The 20586-nt window shown below is 41.4% G+C and overlaps 4 protein-coding genes across 6 annotated transcripts in view; 3 read left to right on the plus strand and 1 right to left on the minus strand.

Moving 5' to 3' along the window:
* Positions 1-3815, plus strand: part of nrg2b (neuregulin 2b) — a 67568-nt gene extending 63753 nt beyond the window's left edge. For both annotated transcript variants that reach the window (XM_005456322.4, XM_005456323.4), the window contains one exon: positions 460-3815. In XM_005456322.4, coding sequence (XP_005456379.1) covers positions 460-936 — 477 coding nt within the window. In that variant the 3' untranslated portion in view covers positions 937-3815. The remainder of the gene's footprint in view (positions 1-459) is intronic.
* Positions 3816-5378: 1563 nt separating this feature from the next.
* On the plus strand, positions 5379-7883 carry LOC109194920 (N-acetyllactosaminide beta-1,3-N-acetylglucosaminyltransferase 2). Its single transcript, XM_019346351.2, has 2 exons — positions 5379-5575; positions 6448-7883. Exon 2 carries the CDS (start codon positions 6452-6454, stop codon positions 7859-7861), a length of 1410 nt encoding a protein of 469 aa, XP_019201896.1. The 5' UTR covers positions 5379-5575; positions 6448-6451; the 3' UTR covers positions 7862-7883.
* A 3585-nt stretch (positions 7884-11468) lies between these two features.
* On the plus strand, positions 11469-12763 carry LOC100709040 (N-acetyllactosaminide beta-1,3-N-acetylglucosaminyltransferase 2-like). The gene is made up of 2 exons (XM_019362145.1): positions 11469-11956; positions 12025-12763. Exons 1-2 carry the CDS (start codon positions 11469-11471, stop codon positions 12761-12763), a joined length of 1227 nt encoding a protein of 408 aa, XP_019217690.1.
* Positions 12764-17199: 4436 nt separating this feature from the next.
* On the minus strand, positions 17200-20300 carry eif1ad (eukaryotic translation initiation factor 1A domain containing). Of its 2 annotated transcripts, none has more exons than XM_003451802.5 (5): positions 20117-20300; positions 19746-19864; positions 18898-19006; positions 18383-18491; positions 17200-18287 (listed from the first exon to the last, which is right to left on the minus strand). In XM_003451802.5, exons 2-5 carry the CDS (start codon positions 19830-19832, stop codon positions 18053-18055), a joined length of 540 nt encoding a protein of 179 aa, XP_003451850.1. In that variant the 5' UTR covers positions 19833-19864; positions 20117-20300; the 3' UTR covers positions 17200-18052. The 2 variants fall into 2 exon arrangements, with proteins under 2 accessions (XP_003451850.1, XP_025754054.1); XM_025898269.1 differs by lacking the exon at positions 20117-20300 and adding an exon at positions 19960-20086.
* Between the last annotated feature and the right edge of the window lie 286 nt (positions 20301-20586).

A 20586-nucleotide genomic window follows, 5' to 3' on the forward strand; every position in this document is an offset into this window, starting at 1 on the left:
CCTTAAACCTGTATTTTTTTCTAATCGCCAGCAGGGGGTGACTGGTTACAAACAGAAGTGTACAAAGAAAAAGGGGCTTCATCTTCCCTGATTTATGACATCATTAAACACCTTTCTTATAGCTTTATGATCTCAGTTGCTAAAATGACATCTTGTAAAATACAACATTAACTTAATGCTTAATGTTGTAAATTATGGTCCCCAGTTGAGTAAATTGGGAGGATACTGAAGTGTAAGTTTTAGGCCAAATCCACCTTGTGATTAGCAAGCTGCTACCATGTGAGCATGCAGTCTCTTGATATACACTTTTAAAACACCAAGACAGTCATGGTGAAGAGTGCTCAGTTGAAGGCTTCACAGCAGGAGCTCCTTCTCTTATATGCACAGGCAGACCAACACACCAGTGTGTCAATAAATTTGTTCAGCCATTCTAAGAAATCTGTGTTTTCTCTGTTTCAGGATGGAAGTTTATACAGGCAGCCCCGACGTCCACGACGACCCTACCTGACGGAGAGCACAGGAAGTCTACCGTCCAGCCCCTACCGGCTCCCTGATGACGAGGCTTATGAGACGACGCAGGAGTACGCCTCTTCACGGGAACCCATCAGAAGCCGGCGTCGCCCACGACGCAACCGACTCAACGGACATATCTCCCAGCGCTCGGCGGGTTTACGGGACTACAGCTCACAGAGCTTCAGCCAGTCAGAAGAGGAGGAGGAGGACGAGGAGGAAGAGGATGCTCATGGGGAGAGCACGCCTTTCCTCAGTATGCAGAACATGAACATGGACCCGCCTCTAAACGTCCCGGGTTTCCGTTCGTCATCCGGTGCAGACACACGGACTCACCGCGGGCTGAGTCGGCCAGGGACGCGCAGCAACGGGCAGAGCCGCGGCTCCCAGTCGCAGCGCTCCAAGGCTGACAACATGCCCCTTTAAGACTTAACCTCCCTCCGACGGCCACCATTACACCCCTGCCACCTCCCGCCCTCTCCACCTCACACACTCCCCTTCCTCTTACACACAACCCGTGGACTAGAGACCTGCACCTAGGAGAAATATTTTTATTTTGTATAACAGACAGATATTCTAAACAAATGAAATATTTATTTTCATTTCAGCAAAAATTGTCTACTAGCTAACAGCAAAGACTTTTTTTATAACGGGGGGAGGGGATATTTATATGTAAAGTTTTTTGATTTACAGCATTATGAGAGATGAAAAAAATAAGAGAATTACGTGCCAATTTTTTCACAAGTTAGATAAATAGAATAATATTGTGGTGCCTTTTGCTGTATGCTGAAGTCGGAGGTCCCATTGAGTTTTTGTAGCCTTTCTTATAAAGACTCCTCGTTTTTATAGAGACCAACCCTCTTCCTTCCTTTTGCTTTGGTTTGTTTCTCTGATTTGGGATCTTCCTCTTTTTGAACTGTGATCTGATTATGTCATCATGCAATATTGATTCCTCCTCTGTAAAAGGTGTCTGTTTACATGAGTATGACCCACGCGATGCGCTCGTTTCACAGGGACATTTAGTCACTGACGCAACCAAGATGTGTAGGGTAGTTTCCTCGGATGAACACACATCGGTCATTTATGTCCTCGTTCGCTGCCTGTCAGTCATTTCTTGTTATTTCTGTAAAAGCAGGAACGTTGGGGAGTTGTTGAGGGAAAGTGACTCCAGATTCCTCGTGTAGGTATTCAGGGTGCTGCCATGACATTGGTGGTGGTTGTAGTGTGCGCGTACTGTATGTGTGTGTGTGTGCGTGCGTGCCTGTATCCATTCTGCACGCCTCATGAAGCCTCATTCGGTTGGCGCCTCTGTTCACCTTGGAGGGTGTGATCTCTGTTGTTTGACTGACACGCTCCTCTCCACCGATCCTCACGCTGCCAGAAGCTCCATTGCACTGTAAGAACCTCCCTCCGTGAGCAGTCATTGGCCAGGGAGCTGCCGATCCAAACCGAACCTAACCAATCCAGTTGTAATCCAGCCTGACTCTGGCCTCCCGTGGACTGCCTAGCCCGCTCGTTTCCTATGCCAGCAGCTTAGAGCCGCACTGTGTCTCAGGACTTCCCCATCACATCACAGCCAAAAAGACTCAAAGCAGAGAACGCACGTCATCTCAGTCACAGTTCAGTCCGCAGGTCAGATCCACATCCCCTCACTCCCCTTCTTTTCACCATCTATCAGGTTTCTCGCGCTTACTTGTGGCTAAAGGACGGTAAATGACGCGTTTGATTAAACTTTTGGAATCGGTAGGCGGATTCAGTTACTTCTTTTTTTTTTACTTCAAGAGGTTATGTGTGCGTTTAAGTGAGCATGTGTGTAGCCGTGTTAAAAAGATGAAGTTGTGCAGAGACGGCATCTGTTTGCGCTCTGATGCAGGGGCGTAACCTTGGAATTCTGCCCCCACCACTGAAAGGTGGATCTCCCTCTGGGTTTCTCATTTTCGCTCTTTTTCCTTTTTAAAAAAATTTGTTTGTTTGTTTGTTTTAAAAAAAAAAGGATATCCCACCGGAAGCTATGTGGGCGCACATTTTGCCACACTAGTAACGGCGCTGCTCTGATCGGGAAGAAGCACCACGTGCGGGTTCACATTGCTGGGAAGAGAGTTTCCGAGGCTGATTCTACCTTTTTAGTTAGCTCACATGGTTGTATATGATAATCCTGATTACTGCATCCTTGATTTGCATTCCTGTACCTTTTATCGACTGAACTTTATTTGCTTGGTCACACTGACTGACCGAATGATCTGTTATGTGTGTCTACGTCTGCCCCTTCCACCCACCACATCGCAACCTCACCGTCACGTCTTCCTCGCCCTCTTACAGAAGCAACTAGCAGACAAAGTTAAGTCCAGTGAGTAAAACCAAACAGCACACTACCAGTAGACCGATCATGTCAGAAACTCTTCCACTGCAGATGTACATCAGGTTCTGAGACCCTTAGAGAGACCCTTTGAAACTCACTGAGGAAAATGATACTGTGTTAGATACAATGTGTCCCGATTAGACTTCATTTCCAATATGTAGAGTTTTGTTTTCTGTCTTTTTTCCCACACACAGGCAATGCATGGATCACAGATATAGAAATTATTCCCTCAGATTTAGGGGGAATCGTATGATATGAAAATACAATTTGGGTTCACGGCCCAGTGGTCTGGCTAGTTTTGTCTTACTATCACTGTAATCAATCTGGGATTTGCAAACGATTTGAAATTACTGCAAGTGAGGATAGTGTGCTTCTAGAGCTAGTCGAATTGTTGACAACCCCACCCTCTTTCTCCTCGACCCCACCCCACCCCTCCCCTGCGCTTCCCACCCACCTTTTTTACGAACACACGTATCTCTCTCACGCACATACATGCATATCCACAATGAAGCACACACACTGAGCACACAGACATACACCGTGGATACACAGACACACTCACACAGCCCCTCTCATGTTTGTTTGTCAAGCAGTTTGTCTTTTTTACCTGCCAACCTACTTTTTCCTCCTCCTCCTCATCTTCCTCCCCTCCTCTCTACCCCAAATCCCCTGCATGTCCTAGTGGTACTGGTAGTTGGGTGCATGGAAAAAGCAGCAAGCAAATCTTTTTTTTCCACTCGGTGAAAAAAATAATAATAATAACAATAATAAAATGAAATAAAAAACGTGTCCTCATTTTAACATTCAGCAATAAATCCCCTTCTCTTCATGTCCATCATTCTTGGAATATGCTAGAAGATTTTTTGCAAGTTTTATCAAAAACATACTACTTGTAAAAGAAGAAAAATCTAAAACCACCCCTTCATATGAAAAATAAAACTTTATTCCTACCATTTTAAAACAGTCCTGTCATCTTTGTAACTGAAATACTGTGATTGCCTCTTTAGCAAGCAGAAGGTTTGAGATGATCAGAAGCATATCCACTCTCACTGAGGTCATCTGAAGCCTAGAGCAGGTAAGAAAATAGCTGGAAACAGGATTTGGAGCAGTTTGACCTTTCAACTCACAGAGATTACTTACACACAAACACTGAGAACATTCTTTAAAACCATCCACAACTAAAGGTCTAACTGTTTTAAAGGAGTAAGGAGCTGAATGATCACATCTTCAGTCTCTTACCAGAATATCAGATGATTCTTTTGTATTTAAGCTCTCAGGTTTTAACTAATCAGGTATGCTGACACTATTCACAGCCCACATTCTGACATGAACAACTAATAATGTCCATTATGATCCAATTCACGGTTGATCGAGAACAAGCTAGGTTTCTGAAACTTTTTGAAGCCGGGAACCAAAACTGGGGCCCAAAGGGTCCTAACACTAACATACAGCACACATTTACAACTGTTTGTACTCTCACCTGCAGCTGAAACTGTTTGTAAGACTTTGCCTAAATACTTAAAATACTTAAGGCACAATGTGTCACAATCCTGCAGAGTTTTCTACTGGATCAGAGATAACAAGGGAAGGAATAAAAAAGAAAATATGCACTCTTTATAAGAATATTATCTAGAATATTACAAAACAACCTTGATTTGTGAACTCTTTAGCTTAAGGTTGTGAGCCCTGCTGGGATGTTGAGATAAGCAGATATTTTTGATTCAGATTCATGTTGATGGTGATGGCACACATTTTCAAAGAAAGAAAAGGAAAACATCACATCTTATGCATATAATGTGCTACTATGTACATGTATGGCTGTAAAACAGAGAGGCCACAGCTCTGTCCACAGTTTCTGCCTCCTACAAACACTGAGAAGGGAGTGTTTAGGTAAGATTGGTTGGTGATTGTTGTCTTAGGGTTTTCCCAAGCTGATTCACACTTGTTTTCCATGACAGCTGTTGCAACACCTTAGCGTCAGGATTGCAGACACACCACATTATTTAAATGCAACTTTTTTTACTCAGAGTTCTTGTCTGACCTGATGGGTGTACGGATCACAGGAATCTGCCCATAAAAAGATTACCAGGTAATGAAGTCTTCCTTAAGCCGCTAAAAAAAAAGATTAGGTGGCGATGTAGGATGGCACAGAATAAAGTTCTGTTTCCAAACTGATGTCTGGTTATTCATGTGTACAAGACTAAATTAATGAACTAGTGAAGTTTCTGATAGTTTAAAACATGTGCTTCTAGATCACTTTTTTAGTTTCATACCCACATTGATATGTTTTACCTTATATTTTCTCTGTGGTTCTGGGGTAGTGACACCGACAGCTGAATCATTAATAAATGTTATTAGTTTTGTATTTGTTTTTATTTATTATGCACTACAGTGATGTGTTTCCCATTGTTTGTGGGTGGAATTTCTCTTTGTTTCACAAGTGGGTGTATCCATGCTGCATATATTTAACTGTCAGTCAGCTCAGCAGAAGCCAAAGCAGCCTCTTCAGCCAGAGAGCTCAAAGGAGGAGCTTCAGCTACAGAGGAAAACCTTCCTGTTAGACTGACTCACTGGATTTTATCTTTAATTCTTGAGTGGAGAGTTTACTCAGACTAAATGAGTCGAAACTGTGCTGGACAACGTTCCTCAACTAGATAACAAAAACCACGTGATTATTCAGCGAAGTAGAGCCTTCATTAAAAACAGGTAAGCAAAGAAAACTGCTGACAGCTTCATTAACCTTGTCAGGTTTTGGTCATCATAAATGGTAACTCTGACCCATATATTTGGGAAGAGACCAAAACAGAGTTTTTAGAAAAACTGATTTTTTGATGCTTGTTGGTTAAAATTATGATTTTCTTTCTACCCTCACTGGGAAAACAATATAATATAAGCAAAAAATTACATATTCTGATTGGCTGGGGGTCAGAATAGGAGTAGGGGAGTCTGGGCTGTCACTGATTTAGACGTAAGAAGGTAAGTTTTTTAAAATGACATCATCTTTTCAGTTTCCTGTAAACACAAGGAATTTGTAGACTGCGTTTGTTTGTTTATCTGCTAATAAAAATGTGCTTAACTCTTTTTCATACTTCAAAGTCTGACTAAATTTAACTCTAAATAAAAGTTCCTTTTGAACTTGTGATAATTATCTGCTAAAAACGACACTACTAAATTTGAATCAAAGCACATAATCTTTGATTGGTGGAGTCAAGATTTCACATGGCTTTAAAATGACCAGAAAAAAATTGCTTTGCCTCTTAATGCTTACATGCCAAATGAGCCAATTATAATGGCTGTTAAACATCATGTGATCAAAAAGAACTCGGCTAAAATCTATTTTACACACTCGTTTGTGAGATCACTGTTAGATATGGCCTGAGTTTATCTCTTTTGCCCTTTTGTAATCTTCCATTTCCTCATCATGCTTCTTCACTTCATTTCTCTGCAGAGCTTTGCCTCTTGCTCCACATACACATGAATTTGTTATTGTACATTTAATAATTGTTTTATATTTTGAAACTCAGAAATTGTCAGACGTCAGATTTCTCCAGAGTAACTTGGTGTTTGTGTATTTGCAGCTGAATGGCACGGTGTTACTTTCGCTGGCACAGGGTGTTGATCTGTGTTTGCACGCCTTGCATCTTCCTGGCCCTGCTCTTTGTCTACGTTGGTCTCACGGTGTGTATGAGCATGAGGAGCATGGCAGCACCAGCGACTGAAATCATGCCAAAGAGTCCTCATTTTGTGGCTAATGGAATTTTAAGAAATAAGAGCTTCGCCCCGCTCCCTAAAACTTTCTGGGAGAACCAACGGCACAAAAAGGCTTTTTGGAACCAGCTCCAGCTGGTCGTTGACCACCAATTTAACCCCATCCTGCAACCCCAAAAAGCCAAGAGATCAATGAAGAATAGCAGCTTTGATGATTTCCTGCTGAAGAAGAGTTTCTCTGCAGTTCGCAGCTTCGACAACGTGAGGTATAATGTTGAGGAATTACCAGAGCGGGTGCAAGACTTCACCAGGTACATGCAGAGAAGAGACTACCCGGTTCTCCTCCAGCCAGGTGGAGAATGTGGAGCTCAGGGAAAAGACGAGCAGGAGCCCCCTCTGCTTCTCTTCGCCATCAAAACAACACCGGATAACTTCAACAACCGACAGGCTATTCGGCAGACCTGGGGCCAGGCGGGATGGGTGGCAGGACAGAAGATAAATGGCAGTGGCAGAGATAATGGTGGAGCCTATGTCCGCAGGGTGTTCCTGCTGGGCAAGCAAAATACCAAAGAACCAGGTGTGGATGTGTCTGAGTTACTCAAGTTGGAGAGTAACTTTTATGGAGACATTCTGCAGTGGGACTTTGAGGATACATTTTTTAATCTCACCTTGAAGGATGTGCTCTTCTGGAGCTGGTTCTCACACTCTTGCAAGCAAACCCACTTTGTCTTCAAAGGAGATGATGACATCTTTGTCAACACACCAAAACTGATAACCTATCTCCAGATCCAGATGGAGAAGCCGCATGTGAAGAAGAACATGCACAACTTCATGTTTGGAGACGTCATAGGAGCAGCCTCACCCAACCGAGTGAACATCTCAAAGTACTTTATCCCACACAGCTTCTACAAAGGGTTATACCCTGCGTATGCAGGCGGAGGAGGGTTGGTGTACTCGGGTCAGTTGACCAGACGTCTGCACTTAATTTCTAAAAGAGTTCACTTGTTCCCCATCGATGACGTGTACGTAGGGATGTGCATGGTTCGGCTCAATGCCTTCCCCACGCACAACCATGCCTTCCTCATGTTTGACTTTCCCAAAAATGAAGGGAAAGACCCGTGTTCATACCACACCATCTTAGTGATCCACAAGCGAAGCCCCAACCAGGTGGTGAAACTTTGGGCTGACTTGAAACACACACAGCCACAATGTCGAGATGTGGCTCTGAGAGTTGAAGAGAAGAAGAAAAACAAAATAATCTCCAGCACTTTGTTGCCAACTTAAAATGCCTCTGAGCAGCTATACAGGCATATATGTTGTTTAAGTTCCGTAGTAACTGGGCCATTAAAACTGCATACAGCGTATTACACAGTATTGTTTGTGGGCAAATTTGAACTAATGGACTCTCTGTGGCCAAGTTGGTGAGATTCTGTTGAGGTCACTGTGTCTACTATTTATTTTTTCACTTTATGGGTCTATGTTCTCCACTTATATTTAATAACACTAAACAATGTGAATGACTAACACTTTAATAATAATTTGCAAAGGATTACATCTGTGTGTCTGCCTCTCTGTGACCAGCTTCTACAACCACACTTCTTGTAGCTGCTGACATTTTTCTCACATACAAGGTCTTGAATAATCAGGCCCTGTTTTAGATCTACTAGTACTGTATCACCTCAACAGAGCACTTCCTGCTCAGAAGGCTTAATTGTGGTTTCTAGGGTACTTCAAAGTAGAATGGGAGGCAGAGCCTTCAGCTTTCAGGCCACTTTGGATTCAGGAGACTGACTCACTCTTTGCTTTTAAGTTTAGGCCTAAAACTAAACTTTCTTTTTTTCTAAACATTCCAGTTTGGGCTACTTCAGGTGACCCTGAACCCTCCTTTAGTTATGCTTATTTATGTGTCTTTTGTTCTGTCTCCCTCCCCTACCCCCAACTGGTCTCAGCAGATGGCCGCCCCTCCGTGAGCCTGGTTTTGCCTGATGATACTTCCTCTTAAAAGGGAGATTTTCCTTCCCACTTTCACCAAGTGCTTGCTCAAACATTTGGGGGTTAGGGTTTTCTCTCTACAATTGTCTTTACCTCACATATAAAGCTGCTATTGTGATTTAGATAAGTTAAAAAATGTTTTTATTAACATACAGTGTTTTTAATGTCTTTTTTCATTTCTTTTATTCTCCTGTTTACTGCTATTCACATTATTATTAACTGGACATAACTTGCAGACAGCAACCTGGTTCATTAAACTTTGACTACTAAATAAAGTGCCTTGACACATATTATTGTGATTTGGTGCTTTATCAATTGTTTTTTAAATTAACATAAAGTATTTTTAAAAAATGCTCCTGTTTAATTCCATTCATTATATTAAGAAATGGAAATAACTTAGAGACTTGAGACAGCGGCCTGCTTCACTCAGTCGCAATGCTCCAAGGCCGACGCCCACCATTACAGCCTCCTGGCCTGTCCACCTCATTAAAGACTTTTTTTTTTATAATGAGAGGAGGGGATATTTATATGTAAAGTTTTTTTTATTTACAATATTATGTGAGATTAAAAAAATAAGAGAATTACATGCCAAGTTAAATATATAGAATAATATTGTGGTGCCTTTTGCTGTGTGCTGAAGTCAGAGGTCTCATTGAGTTTAAGAAGCCTTTCTTATACAGACTTTTTTAGAAACCAACCCTCTTCCCTCCTTTTGTTTGTTGTTTGTTTCTCTGATTTGGGATCTTCCACTTTTTGAACTGTGATGTGGTTATGCCATCGTGCAGCATTGATTCCTCCTGTGTAAAAGGTGTCTGTTTACATGAGTATGACTCGTTGGATTCATGTGGAGTCATGGCTCTGTCATGGCTCACTGAGCCAGATCAAGATGACAGAGTCATCCTTTTAACGATATTATCAACACGTTTAATTTCCCTGCAATGACATGTAAAAATGGCTGCTGTCATTCAAGTTATGGAATCACTGCAGGTATTTAAATAAGAAAAAAAAACATTCATATACAACATCCATACAAGCCATTTATTAGGCTGAACACACAGGTACAACAAAATAAGAAAAAAACTAAATGCAACAACTAACCTAAACTGGGAGAATACTAAAATAACATGGACCCTAAAAGACACAAAGGTAGCTGAACAGAGACAAGGGACAAAGGGAGACTGGGATATACATACACAGCGCGGTGTTAAGGGAAGTGGAAACACCAGGGAGCTTAGCGGGAACAAATTAAACCTAATGAGAAAGGGGACGTGAACTGAACTCAATGCACATGAGACAAGGGGCTGTCAAAATTAAACAGGAAGTGACACGCAGACTGAGACCAAGACAAGGACACATAAGCTTGACAGTAAAACAGGGGACAAACAGACATGGAAGCACACGACGTACTGGGGAGACAAAGGATGAAACAAGGAGAGGAACATGGGAACAGGTAAGGGAGGCGAAACGCAGAGACGCGCAAGAGAGGGAGCATGGGACAGAGAGAGAGGGCGTGAGGAACACGGAGGGAAAGGGAGAATTAAAACATGGAGACAAGACATAAGGGGAAAAGCTAAAGGAACTAAACAACCTAAAAATAAACCTTAATCACTAAAAATAAACAATATAATCAGAGACACGTGGGCACCAGAAAACTAAACTAGGCAACATAACCCATTCTTCAAAATCAAAACAATGAAACAATAAGATTCATAAGTCCCAAAACACAAACACTGGGTGAAAGACCGAGAACCATGAGACAAGTATTATGTAATGTTTTTTTTGTTTTTTTTAAATGAAAAAACGGTGAAATAATCAGACCAAAAAGAGACCTATAAACTGAAAGATCCCTTTTTTAAGTTTGTGAGTATGAAATGTGTTACCTTTTGCTTTTCTCAGCGGCTCTGGGGTACTGACACGAAGAGTCAGTCCATAATAAATCTTATTAGTTTTGTATTTGTCTTTATTTCTTATGGACTACATGGATGTGTTTCCAAGTGTTTGTGGGTGGAGTTTCTCTTTGTTTTACAAGTGGGTGGGTGTATCCATACTGCATATATTTAACTGCCTGTCAGCTCGGCAGTAAAATATATGCGCTCAAAGGAGGAGCTTCAGCTGCAGAGGAAAACGTCCTGATAGACTGACTCACTGGATTATATCTTTAATTCTTGTTAGAGAGTGAATGGCATTGTGCTGACAACGCTCCTCAACTAGATAACAACAAACACATGATTAGTCTGTGAGGTAGAGAGTCATCATTAAAACAGGTAAGCAAAGAAAACTGCTGACAGTTTCATTAACCTTCTCAGGTTGAAGGCCAAAACAGACTTTATAGAAAAATTGTGAATTTGTGATGCTTGTTGATTGAAATTATGATTTTCTTTCACCCCAGATTAGGAAAACTATATAATAAAAGCAAAAATTACATATTCTGATTCCCAGAACAAATGAGCAGAAAAAATAGCTTTGCATCTCAATGCTTACATGCCAAATGAGCCAATTGAACTGGCTTTTAACCATCATGTGATCAAAAAGAGGCTAAAATCTATTTTACACACTCGTTTGTGAGATCACTGTTAGATATGGCCTGAGTTTATCTCTTTTGCCCTTTTGTAATCTTCCATTTCCTCATCATGCTTCTTCACTTCATTTCTCTGCAGAGCTTTGCCTCTTGCTCCACATACACATGAATTTGTTATTGTACATTTAATAATTGTTTTATATTTTGAAACTCAGAAATTGTCAGACGTCAGATTTCTCCAGAGTAACTTGGTGTTTGTGTATTTGCAGCTGAATGGCACGGTGTTACTTTCGCTGGCACAGGGTGTTGATCTGTGTTTGCACGCCTTGCATCTTCCTGGCCCTGTTCTTTGTCTACGTTGGTCTCACGGTGTGTATGAGCATGAGGAGCATGGCAGCACCAGCGACTGAAATCATGCCAAAGAGTCCTCATTTTGTGGCTAATGGAATTTTAAGAAATAAGAGCTTCGCCCCGCTCCCTAAAACTTTCTGGGAGAACCAACGGCACAAAAAGGCTTTTTGGAACCAGCTCCAGCTGGTCGTTGACCACCAATTTAACCCCATCCTGCAACCCCAAAAAGCCAAGAGATCAATGAAGAATAGCAGCTTTGATGATTTCCTGCTGAAGAAGAGTTTCTCTGCAGTTCGCAGCTTCGACAACGTGAGGTATAATGTTGAGGAATTACCAGAGCGGGTGCAAGACTTCACCAGGTACATGCAGAGAAGAGACTACCCGGTTCTCCTCCAGCCAGGTGGAGAATGTGGAGCTCAGGGAAAAGACGAGCAGGAGCCCCCTCTGCTTCTCTTCGCCATCAAAACAACACCGGATAACTTCAACAACCGACAGGCTATTCGGCAGACCTGGGCCAGGCGGGATGGGTGGCAGGACAGAAGATAAATGGCAGTGGCAGAGATAATGGTGGAGCCTATGTCCGCAGGGTGTTCCTGCTGGGCAAGCAAAATACCAAAGAACCAGGTGTGGATGTGTCTGAGTTACTCAAGTTGGAGAGTAACTTTTATGGAGACATTCTGCAGTGGGACTTTGAGGATACATTTTTTAATCTCACCTTGAAGGATGTGCTCTTCTGGAGCTGGTTCTCACACTCTTGCAAGCAAACCCACTTTGTCTTCAAAGGAGATGATGACATCTTTGTCAACATACCAAAACTGATAACCTATCTCCAGATCCAGATGGAGAAGCCGCATGTGAAGAAGAACATGCACAACTTCATGTTTGGAGACGTCATAGGAGCAGCCTCACCCAACCGAGTGAACATCTCAAAGTACTTTATCCCACACAGCTTCTACAAAGGGTTATACCCTGCGTATGCAGGCGGAGGAGGGTTGGTGTACTCGGGTCAGTTGACCAGACGTCTGCACTTAATTTCTAAAAGAGTTCACTTGTTCCCCATCGATGACGTGTACGTAGGGATGTGCATGGTTCGGCTCAATGCCTTCCCCACGCACAACCATGCCTTCCTCATGTTTGACTTTCCCAAAGGGAAAGACCCGTGTTCATACCACACCATCTTAGTGATCCACAAGCGAAGCCCCAACCAGGTGGTGAAACTTTGGGCTGACTTGAAACACACACAGCCACAATGTCGAGATGTGGCTCTGAGAGTTGAAGAGAAGAAGAAAAACAAAATAATCTCCAGCACTTTGTTGCCAACTTAAAATGCCTCTGAGCAGCTATACAGGCATATATGTTGTTTAAGTTCAGTGGCAACTGGGGCGTAAAAACTGCATATAAAGAATAACAGGATTGCAGTAAAGGTGAAGTGGGAAATGTACAGGCTCAGAAATGTACGAAGGAACTCCTTTAAGGAAGATTCTAATAACCATTTTTGTAAAAAGGTATCAGAACCTTGTGCTATATTAATATAATATAAAACAATATTAGTACATGAAAAGGCAAATATTATTCCAATCTAAATTGTAATTCTCATCAAAGCTTCAACCTGTTTTGTAGGACACATGAAAGTTGTCCAAAAGTTGAATCTGTTCATCTGGACGTAGCGTTTTGTGGGAGAAACATTTCGTCACTCATCCAAGTGACTTCTTCAGTCTCAGCTGACTGCAGGTTTCCCCAAACCTTATAAACAGTACATTTGCATAATGACTGAAACCAGCCCACTGAAGGAACAATGGGCTGTGAGGTCAGTTCCTTAATCTTAATTATGCAAATTCCCATGACCATTGATCAACAACCACTGACCAAAACCCACTGATCAAAGAACACTGATCAATGGCCATGAGTACCATTGACAGAGAGTTGGGGAATGGCTGTAATCACAGCATTGTAAGATGGTGACAGATGGACCCTTAGGCCCCCTCCTCGATTCAGAGATGGTCTTTCCCTTTTCACGTAAATGGCCTCCTTGACTCCGCGCTCAAACTAGCGTTCCTCCCTGTCCAGGATGTTACATCCTCATCATTGAAAGAGTGTCCACTGGCCTGTAGGTGTAAATAGACTGCAGAGTCCTGGCCTGATGAGGTAGCTCTTCTGTGTTGTGCCTGGCTGCTGAGTCTGTGGGGATGGTGTTCGCTCTGTGTTGTAGCGTCCTGATGACACCCAGTTTGTGCTCCAGTGGATGATGAGAGTCAAACCTTAGATACTGATCCGTATGTGTAGGTTTATGGTACACATCAGCTTTTAGATGTCCCCCATTACTGATGGAAATCTCACAGTCTAAGAAGGCTAACCTGCCACTTTTCATATCCTCCCTGGTGAATTTGATGTGTCGGTCCACCGAGTTAATGTGATCCGTGAAATGTAGTACGTCCTGAGATTTGATTTTCACCCAGGTGTCATCCACATATCTGAACCAATGGCTTGGTGGTGTTCCAGGGTAGGATAGCAAAGCCCTCTTTTCCACTTCTTCCATGTACAAATTGGCCACGATGGGTGAAACTGGGGAGCCCATGGCACACCCATGTTTCTGCCTGTAGAACTGACCCTTGTATGTGAAGTAGGTGGAATGAAGACACAGTGGGCTGGTTTCAGTCATTATGCAAATGTACTGTTTATAAGGTTTGGGGAAACCTGCAGTCAGCTGAGACTGAAGAAGTCACTTGGATGAGTGACGAAACGTTTCTCCCACAAAATGCTACGTCCAGATGAACAGATTCAACTTTTGGAGATTTACTTACCTGGATGATTGAGCATGCATCAAGACATACTAGCTTTTTGGTTGCCTACATTGTAGAGGGTGACTTTGCCTCCACACCTAAACAGTAAAATGGGACAGTCAGGAGTTGAAGTGGAATTCAGCAGGTGAGGTAACTGTAAGATCTGTGTAGTGGCTCAGCATAGGGAAAAGAATCACAAGTCTGTAATTTCTAATGTGAGCTCCAGTAGGTTTTCTTTGTGTATAGACTGTGATCAGCTGACCTGCTGCTTTTTGGGGATTTACACCACTGGAGTCAACAAGATGTAAACAGTTTCACAAGCTATCTTCACTGATGTGTATCCTCTACACTGACACTATACTGCCTTTATACTGTCTTTATACAATGTAGCATTAAGTTGGTGTAAAGTTGGAATTCAATTAATCTAAACATCATCAGCTTAATTTCAAATGTAATACTTGCTACACTTGATGTAACCGAACACTGACCATGAACACCACAGCCACTCTGCACCAGTCCAACAAAGAGTTTTCCTGTGAATTCTGAAAACTAACCTGCTTATTCTGGACAAAACTACCTAATATTGTAATGCGACATGTGAAGTTAGTATAGCTTAGTTTGTGTTGCAAGGCGTTTCACAATATGAAAATACATAATTTATCAAAACATATCATAAAGAAATCCAATATGTGATTAAAATTATGACATTACATGTCAAATTTAACTCTGCAGTTTATTAAACATCACTGAGTAGTCCTTACCTTTAAACCCAACCTGTCTTCTTCCTCCTGTCTGGTCTTTCTTCCAATATTTTTCTCCATATCTCAGTGAAGTTATCTCACACTCTTTTCCCTCCCTGGAGCAGCTGGACCTTTAGCTAGCAACACACTGTGAGACAAACAGCACACAAACAGTTTGTTTGTTTGCTGTCAATAAATAACACTCAAGTAAACTACAAATACCTAAAATTTCTACTTAAGTACAGTAATGAAGTATTTGCACTCCATTACTTCCCACCTCTGGTTATTGCCATTAGATTCTGATGGTGAGCATTTTGGTGAGATTCTGTTGAGGTCACTGTGTCTACTATTTATTTTTTCACTTCATGGATCTATATTCTCCACTTATATTTAATAAACAATGTGAATGACTAACACTTTAATTTGCAAAGGATAACATCTGTATGTCTGCCTATTTGTGACCAATTTCTACAAGCACACTTTTTGCAACATTTGACATTTTTTTCTCCTCACATACAAGGTCTTGAATAATCAGCCCTGTGTCATCTGAATGATATGCTAGTACTGTATCACCCCAACAGAGCACTTCCCTCTCAGAAGGCTTAACTGTGATTCCCAGGATACTTCAAAGTAGAATGGGAGGCAGAGCCTTCAGCTTTCAGGGCCCTTTGGATTCAGGAGACAGACTCACTGTCTACTTTTAAGATTAGGCCTAAAACTAAACTTTCCTTTTTTCAAAAAGCTTCTAGTTGGGCTAGATCAGATTAATTGTCATCTAATTCTAGATGACCTTAAATGAGGTTATCGGATTGTTGGGGGTTCTGTTGGGGTTTTGGCTCTACAAATGTAGGGTCTTTACCTTATGATATAAAGCGCCTTGAGGCAGCTGCCTTTGTGATCCAGCGCTACATACAACTTATACATATAACTTGCAGATTTGAGATAGCAGCCTGGTTCATTAAACTTTGACTACTTGCTCACTTTAAGCATGCAGTCAAGCTGCAGTAATGCAAAGTGTTTTCAGGCTTTAACAAGCAGACAGTCTGTATGTAAGTTTGAATGCATGCAAAATGGATATAGTAGGACGTATGTGGGAATCAGGTGGGTTCCTTGTCTTGTCTCACAAACAGCTCACAGTTCCAGTGCAATCCGATCCAGCATTTCCTTCAACATTTGCATTTTCACACAGAACTGTGTCCATAAGAGCTCAGGACTAAAGCGCATGTGTGAAAACAAACAGAAGCCACCACACCTACTGGTGACAGTTATGAGCTGATGCTAAATACTATCATGCTGTCAGTAATTTCTGAACATCTAGATGAAGTACATGAGAGTACCTACTTGTCCCTGAACCTGGTTCTGCCAGAGGTTTCTTCCTGTTAAAAGGGATTTTTTTCTTCCCACTGTCACCAAACCACTTGCTCAAAGGGGCTAATGTAATTGTTGGGGTTTTCTTTGTATTATCATGGTTACAATATAAAGCACCTTGAGGCAACTGTGGTTGCGATTTGGCACCATATAAATAAAACTGAATTCAAATGAACAAGTAAGATACACAAGCCAACAAGTTTCAGGTTACAACAGCTGAGCTAGTTTTGCAGTCCCAAGGCTCGAAACAAACCAAAGAAATGTGATACCTGATTTTATTGTAATATGTTTCTATTCAGTTCAATTCAATTTTATTTATACAGCGCCAAATCACAGCAACAGTCGCCTCAAGGCACTTTATATTGTACAGTAGATCGTACAATAATAGATTCATTTCTGGATTTTTCATGTCTGAGTTCATAAATGATCACGACTGAAACAATCTCATTCCATCACAAGTAGAATTAAAATCCAACAGACAGTGCACAAGTCTTAAACTAGGTGATAAATAAAAGAGATTGGCATTCATCCAAACACTGAGGCTAAAGCCATCAGGCAAAGGTGGAGTTGGTTGGTGTTTCCCATCCTTGACAGGGAGGAAAAACGGGTTTGTTCTCCTCCAGTTTCGTGCACCATCACAAAGTGGAGGGTTAAATCCAATAAAGCTCTTTCAACGGTTCATGTGTTTTGGTGAATAAAATATGACCACAGTGTTTAATCCATGTATAGATTAGTGCACAGTTTAATTCAATTACTATTCTCTCACAAAAGACATGATTCATGTACTGCACGTATTGTTTGACAAAATTATTGTAGGATACATTTCAGGTATTTATGGGCTTTTTAAAATTCTAATGACAGGAATAATCTCTCTTCTGTTCAGTGTCATGAGTTATGACGAAGTTTTCGCACACCTTGGGGAAGAAATGTGTCAGCCAAAAAGGTGTGGGACTGGTTCCACTTGCAGTTGGAATTTTCTGTGCGCTGGCGATACTGTGATGTAATCTTCTAAGAATCCATATATTGTAGTTTTTTTCCACAGATGTGCTAGTGTGACGCCTGCAGAACTTTTTCCGGAGGAGATGGCTGCTTGACTGCATAATAATGAGATGCATTCAGGATTAAGTGTTAAATCCGGCAAGATGGAAACATGCACAAGAGGATATCGAGCCCGTGCGACATAACCATATTCTGCTTGGGATTTATTCCATTTCAAGAGCTTTTCAGTCATTTCACAAATTAACCTTTGCTGCTCGGTAAGAGAAAAATAAAACAACATTCATTTGTAACTCAAGCTGATACAATCATTTTTAGAACCATGTCCAGCGCCAATAAGACATTTTGATTTTCTTTGGCAGCAAAGATTAAACAAATTTCTACGGAAAAGATTGAATAGATTTAACGTCATCGTACAAATATACTGTGTGCCCTTTTATATAATGTACCAGCGATGTGCAATGGACCTATCATCACAAAAAACAGTAGAAATGTATCCCATGTTGAATTTCAGTTACATTTTAATCTCACAGATTTGTAAAACAAGCAGGAATTACTAAGTTCATTGAATGAGCCCAGCCATTCAGTACATGAACTGCAGAGGGCGCTGTTGCAGGTGGACCATTACTTCAGATCATCGTAGCATCAGTCAGTGATGACAGCGACACAGAAGAGCATGCTGTCACATCTGTTTCACAATTCCTGATTGTCCGTGTCCTCAGTGCTGCTGCTATGAAGCATTTTCCCTCCTTTTCTCTTTGTCCTCATCCTCGTCCTCTTCCTCTTCGCTATCGTCCTCATCCTCCTCACTTTCACTGTACTGACAGTTACAGCGGTTAGTGTTTACAAAGAGGTCGCTATCGTCATCTTCAGAATCGCTAGCATCCTCTTCCTCGTCCTCATCCTTTTCCAGCTCTTTCTTTGTCTTATCCTGCGACGAATGCTCGTCCATAAAGCCCTCTGGCCTGGAGACAAGAAAAAAACCCAGTAAAAAGTGCAAAACATGTGATAATGAGGCCGATGGAGAAACTTAAAGGTTATGCAGTGTGTTTCCACCTACCAGAGGTTCTGTTTTTGTAGGTACTGAATGTGATCCTTGTAGAGAATAAAGCTGATCTCTGCCTTCACCTTCTCTCCTTCTTCAATAGGATCCACAATCACATAGTCACCTTTGGAGTCAGAAGATAACATTTAAATGAATAAACACAAATGGGGGTCTTATTTAGACCAGTACTAGCTATAGGAAGATCACATTACTAACCTATATGTTTGCTCTATGATATATATTGTTCTTTTGTTTTGAAAAGGCAATGAATACCATGACAACGAGGCTCACTGTACTGTATACATTATGGATGTGCAGCTGATAAGTTTGCACCTGGAGGAAGGTGCAGTAAAATATCAAAAGTGTAAACTAACTGGTATGCCCACAAAAAAACTCCCCCAAAAGCAGCACACACAGTGCAGCATGAACGTATGTGCCACAAGCCACAAAATGCAATAACATCTGCCACCAGCTGTCACTGGATTATTACTCGAAGTTTTAACCACGTAACTTCCCTTTCCATTGCTTACCTCTCTTGATCCAGATGTTCTTGCGGAACTTGGTGGGCATGCTCACCAAGAAGGTCTCACCCTGAGCTGTGACAGCATCATGTAGGTTGTTACCACGGCTCCCAGTTACCTGTAAATGTAAAGAAGCAGATGAAACACAGAATCAGAAAAATACACTCAAGAGCCACTTTATGAGGTGCACCTGTTCAACTGCTCGTTAATGTAAAATGTTTAATGAATTAATCACAGTGGGAGAGGATGGTCAATGGACTTAGGCGTGTGAACATGGTCAAGACAACCTGCGGAAGTTCAAATTGAGCATCAGAATGGGGAAGAAAAACGATTTAAGTGACACTGAACGTTGCATGGTTGTTGGTGTCAGCAAGTTGGTCTAAATATTTTCAGAAACTGCTGATGTGAGACACAATCATCTCTACAATTTATAGAGAACAGTTAAATATCCACTGGTTACAACCACGATGTGCAGAAGAGCATATCAAACCTTGGAGTAAAGGGACTACAGCCGCAGAAGACCACACTGGGTCAGGTGTCAGCTAAGAACAGGAAACTGAGGCTATAATTTGCACAGGCTCTGTAATGTTCGGGTTTGTAAAGCACTTATTTCTTAAATCAAGCTTCACAGACTGTGTTAAATCTATATCAGTTTTTGAGAGCAGGGCTACACAGTGTAAATTTGCCTTTCTATAAGTAGTGTTACATGTCCACTTTAAGGCAGCGCTGAAGTCAAATGGGGATCTTCCGTGTACTTCCAATCTATACCTAATTAAGTATCCAGTGTATCCTGCTGATTACTAAAATGTGAGTGTTGTAATATGTAGGAAATACAGGGTACTTTATACAAAGTTTACCTTCACGATCTGCTGGTTTTCTGTGGGTGTGACAAAGTCTCCAAGAACCTCCTTGACAACGTGTTTGCGTTTAGTGGCCTGTGACATTATAACCGGCAGACTTCACGTTCCTTCGCCAGCTGAGAAAGAGAGGAGTGGGTCGAAAGTTCAAGTTAACTAAAGACTAGACGTAACAGTAACAACCAACACTAAAAGGTCAGCTTAATGTGATTACCAGCGAAACTTAATTATTTCTCCTTTATGAGCCTCTATAAATAAATAATTTAAACTTCCTCTGCCAAGTTTCTTCTAAACAGTAAGTAGTTGCTTACGGATAACTTAGCAGAAAATGCTAACATTAGCTGTCTCCACATTAGCAGGTTAAATACTACCTTGAAAGAAAGAAAGAAGTGGCTGTTTGTCTTTTTGAGTCAGAATATGTCTCCGAGCAGCAGGTATAAGTTCGGGTAGAAAAAGAAACTGAAATATTCAGTCACAAAAAAAATTAAATGACATGCGTTCTTGTTTGCAGTACAGTGTGGGGGAAAAGACAGGGAATGTTACACTTCCGATGTCAAATGGGCTATATTTTCAAAATAAAAGTTCCATACGTGTAAAATGTTCATGTTATCGCTAAAAGCCCTGTCAATGATTGGGTAAAATGTGATGAAAATGATGTAAATTTACTTCAGGATGCACTGTGATTCATTGTAAGATTATATCACTAACTTATGGCGACTTTTGTTTCTTATTTTAGAAGCTACTGCTAAAGACCAGCTGTTCCGTGACCTTCCCTTGGCATTGTGGGAAAATGAGGTTGTTTTGATTAAAGGAACATTCAAGAACACGAACGTTGTTGCTC

This window comes from Oreochromis niloticus, linkage group LG2 (genome assembly GCF_001858045.2).
Source record: "Oreochromis niloticus isolate F11D_XX linkage group LG2, O_niloticus_UMD_NMBU, whole genome shotgun sequence".
Lineage (NCBI taxonomy): Eukaryota > Metazoa > Chordata > Actinopteri > Cichliformes > Cichlidae > Oreochromis > Oreochromis niloticus.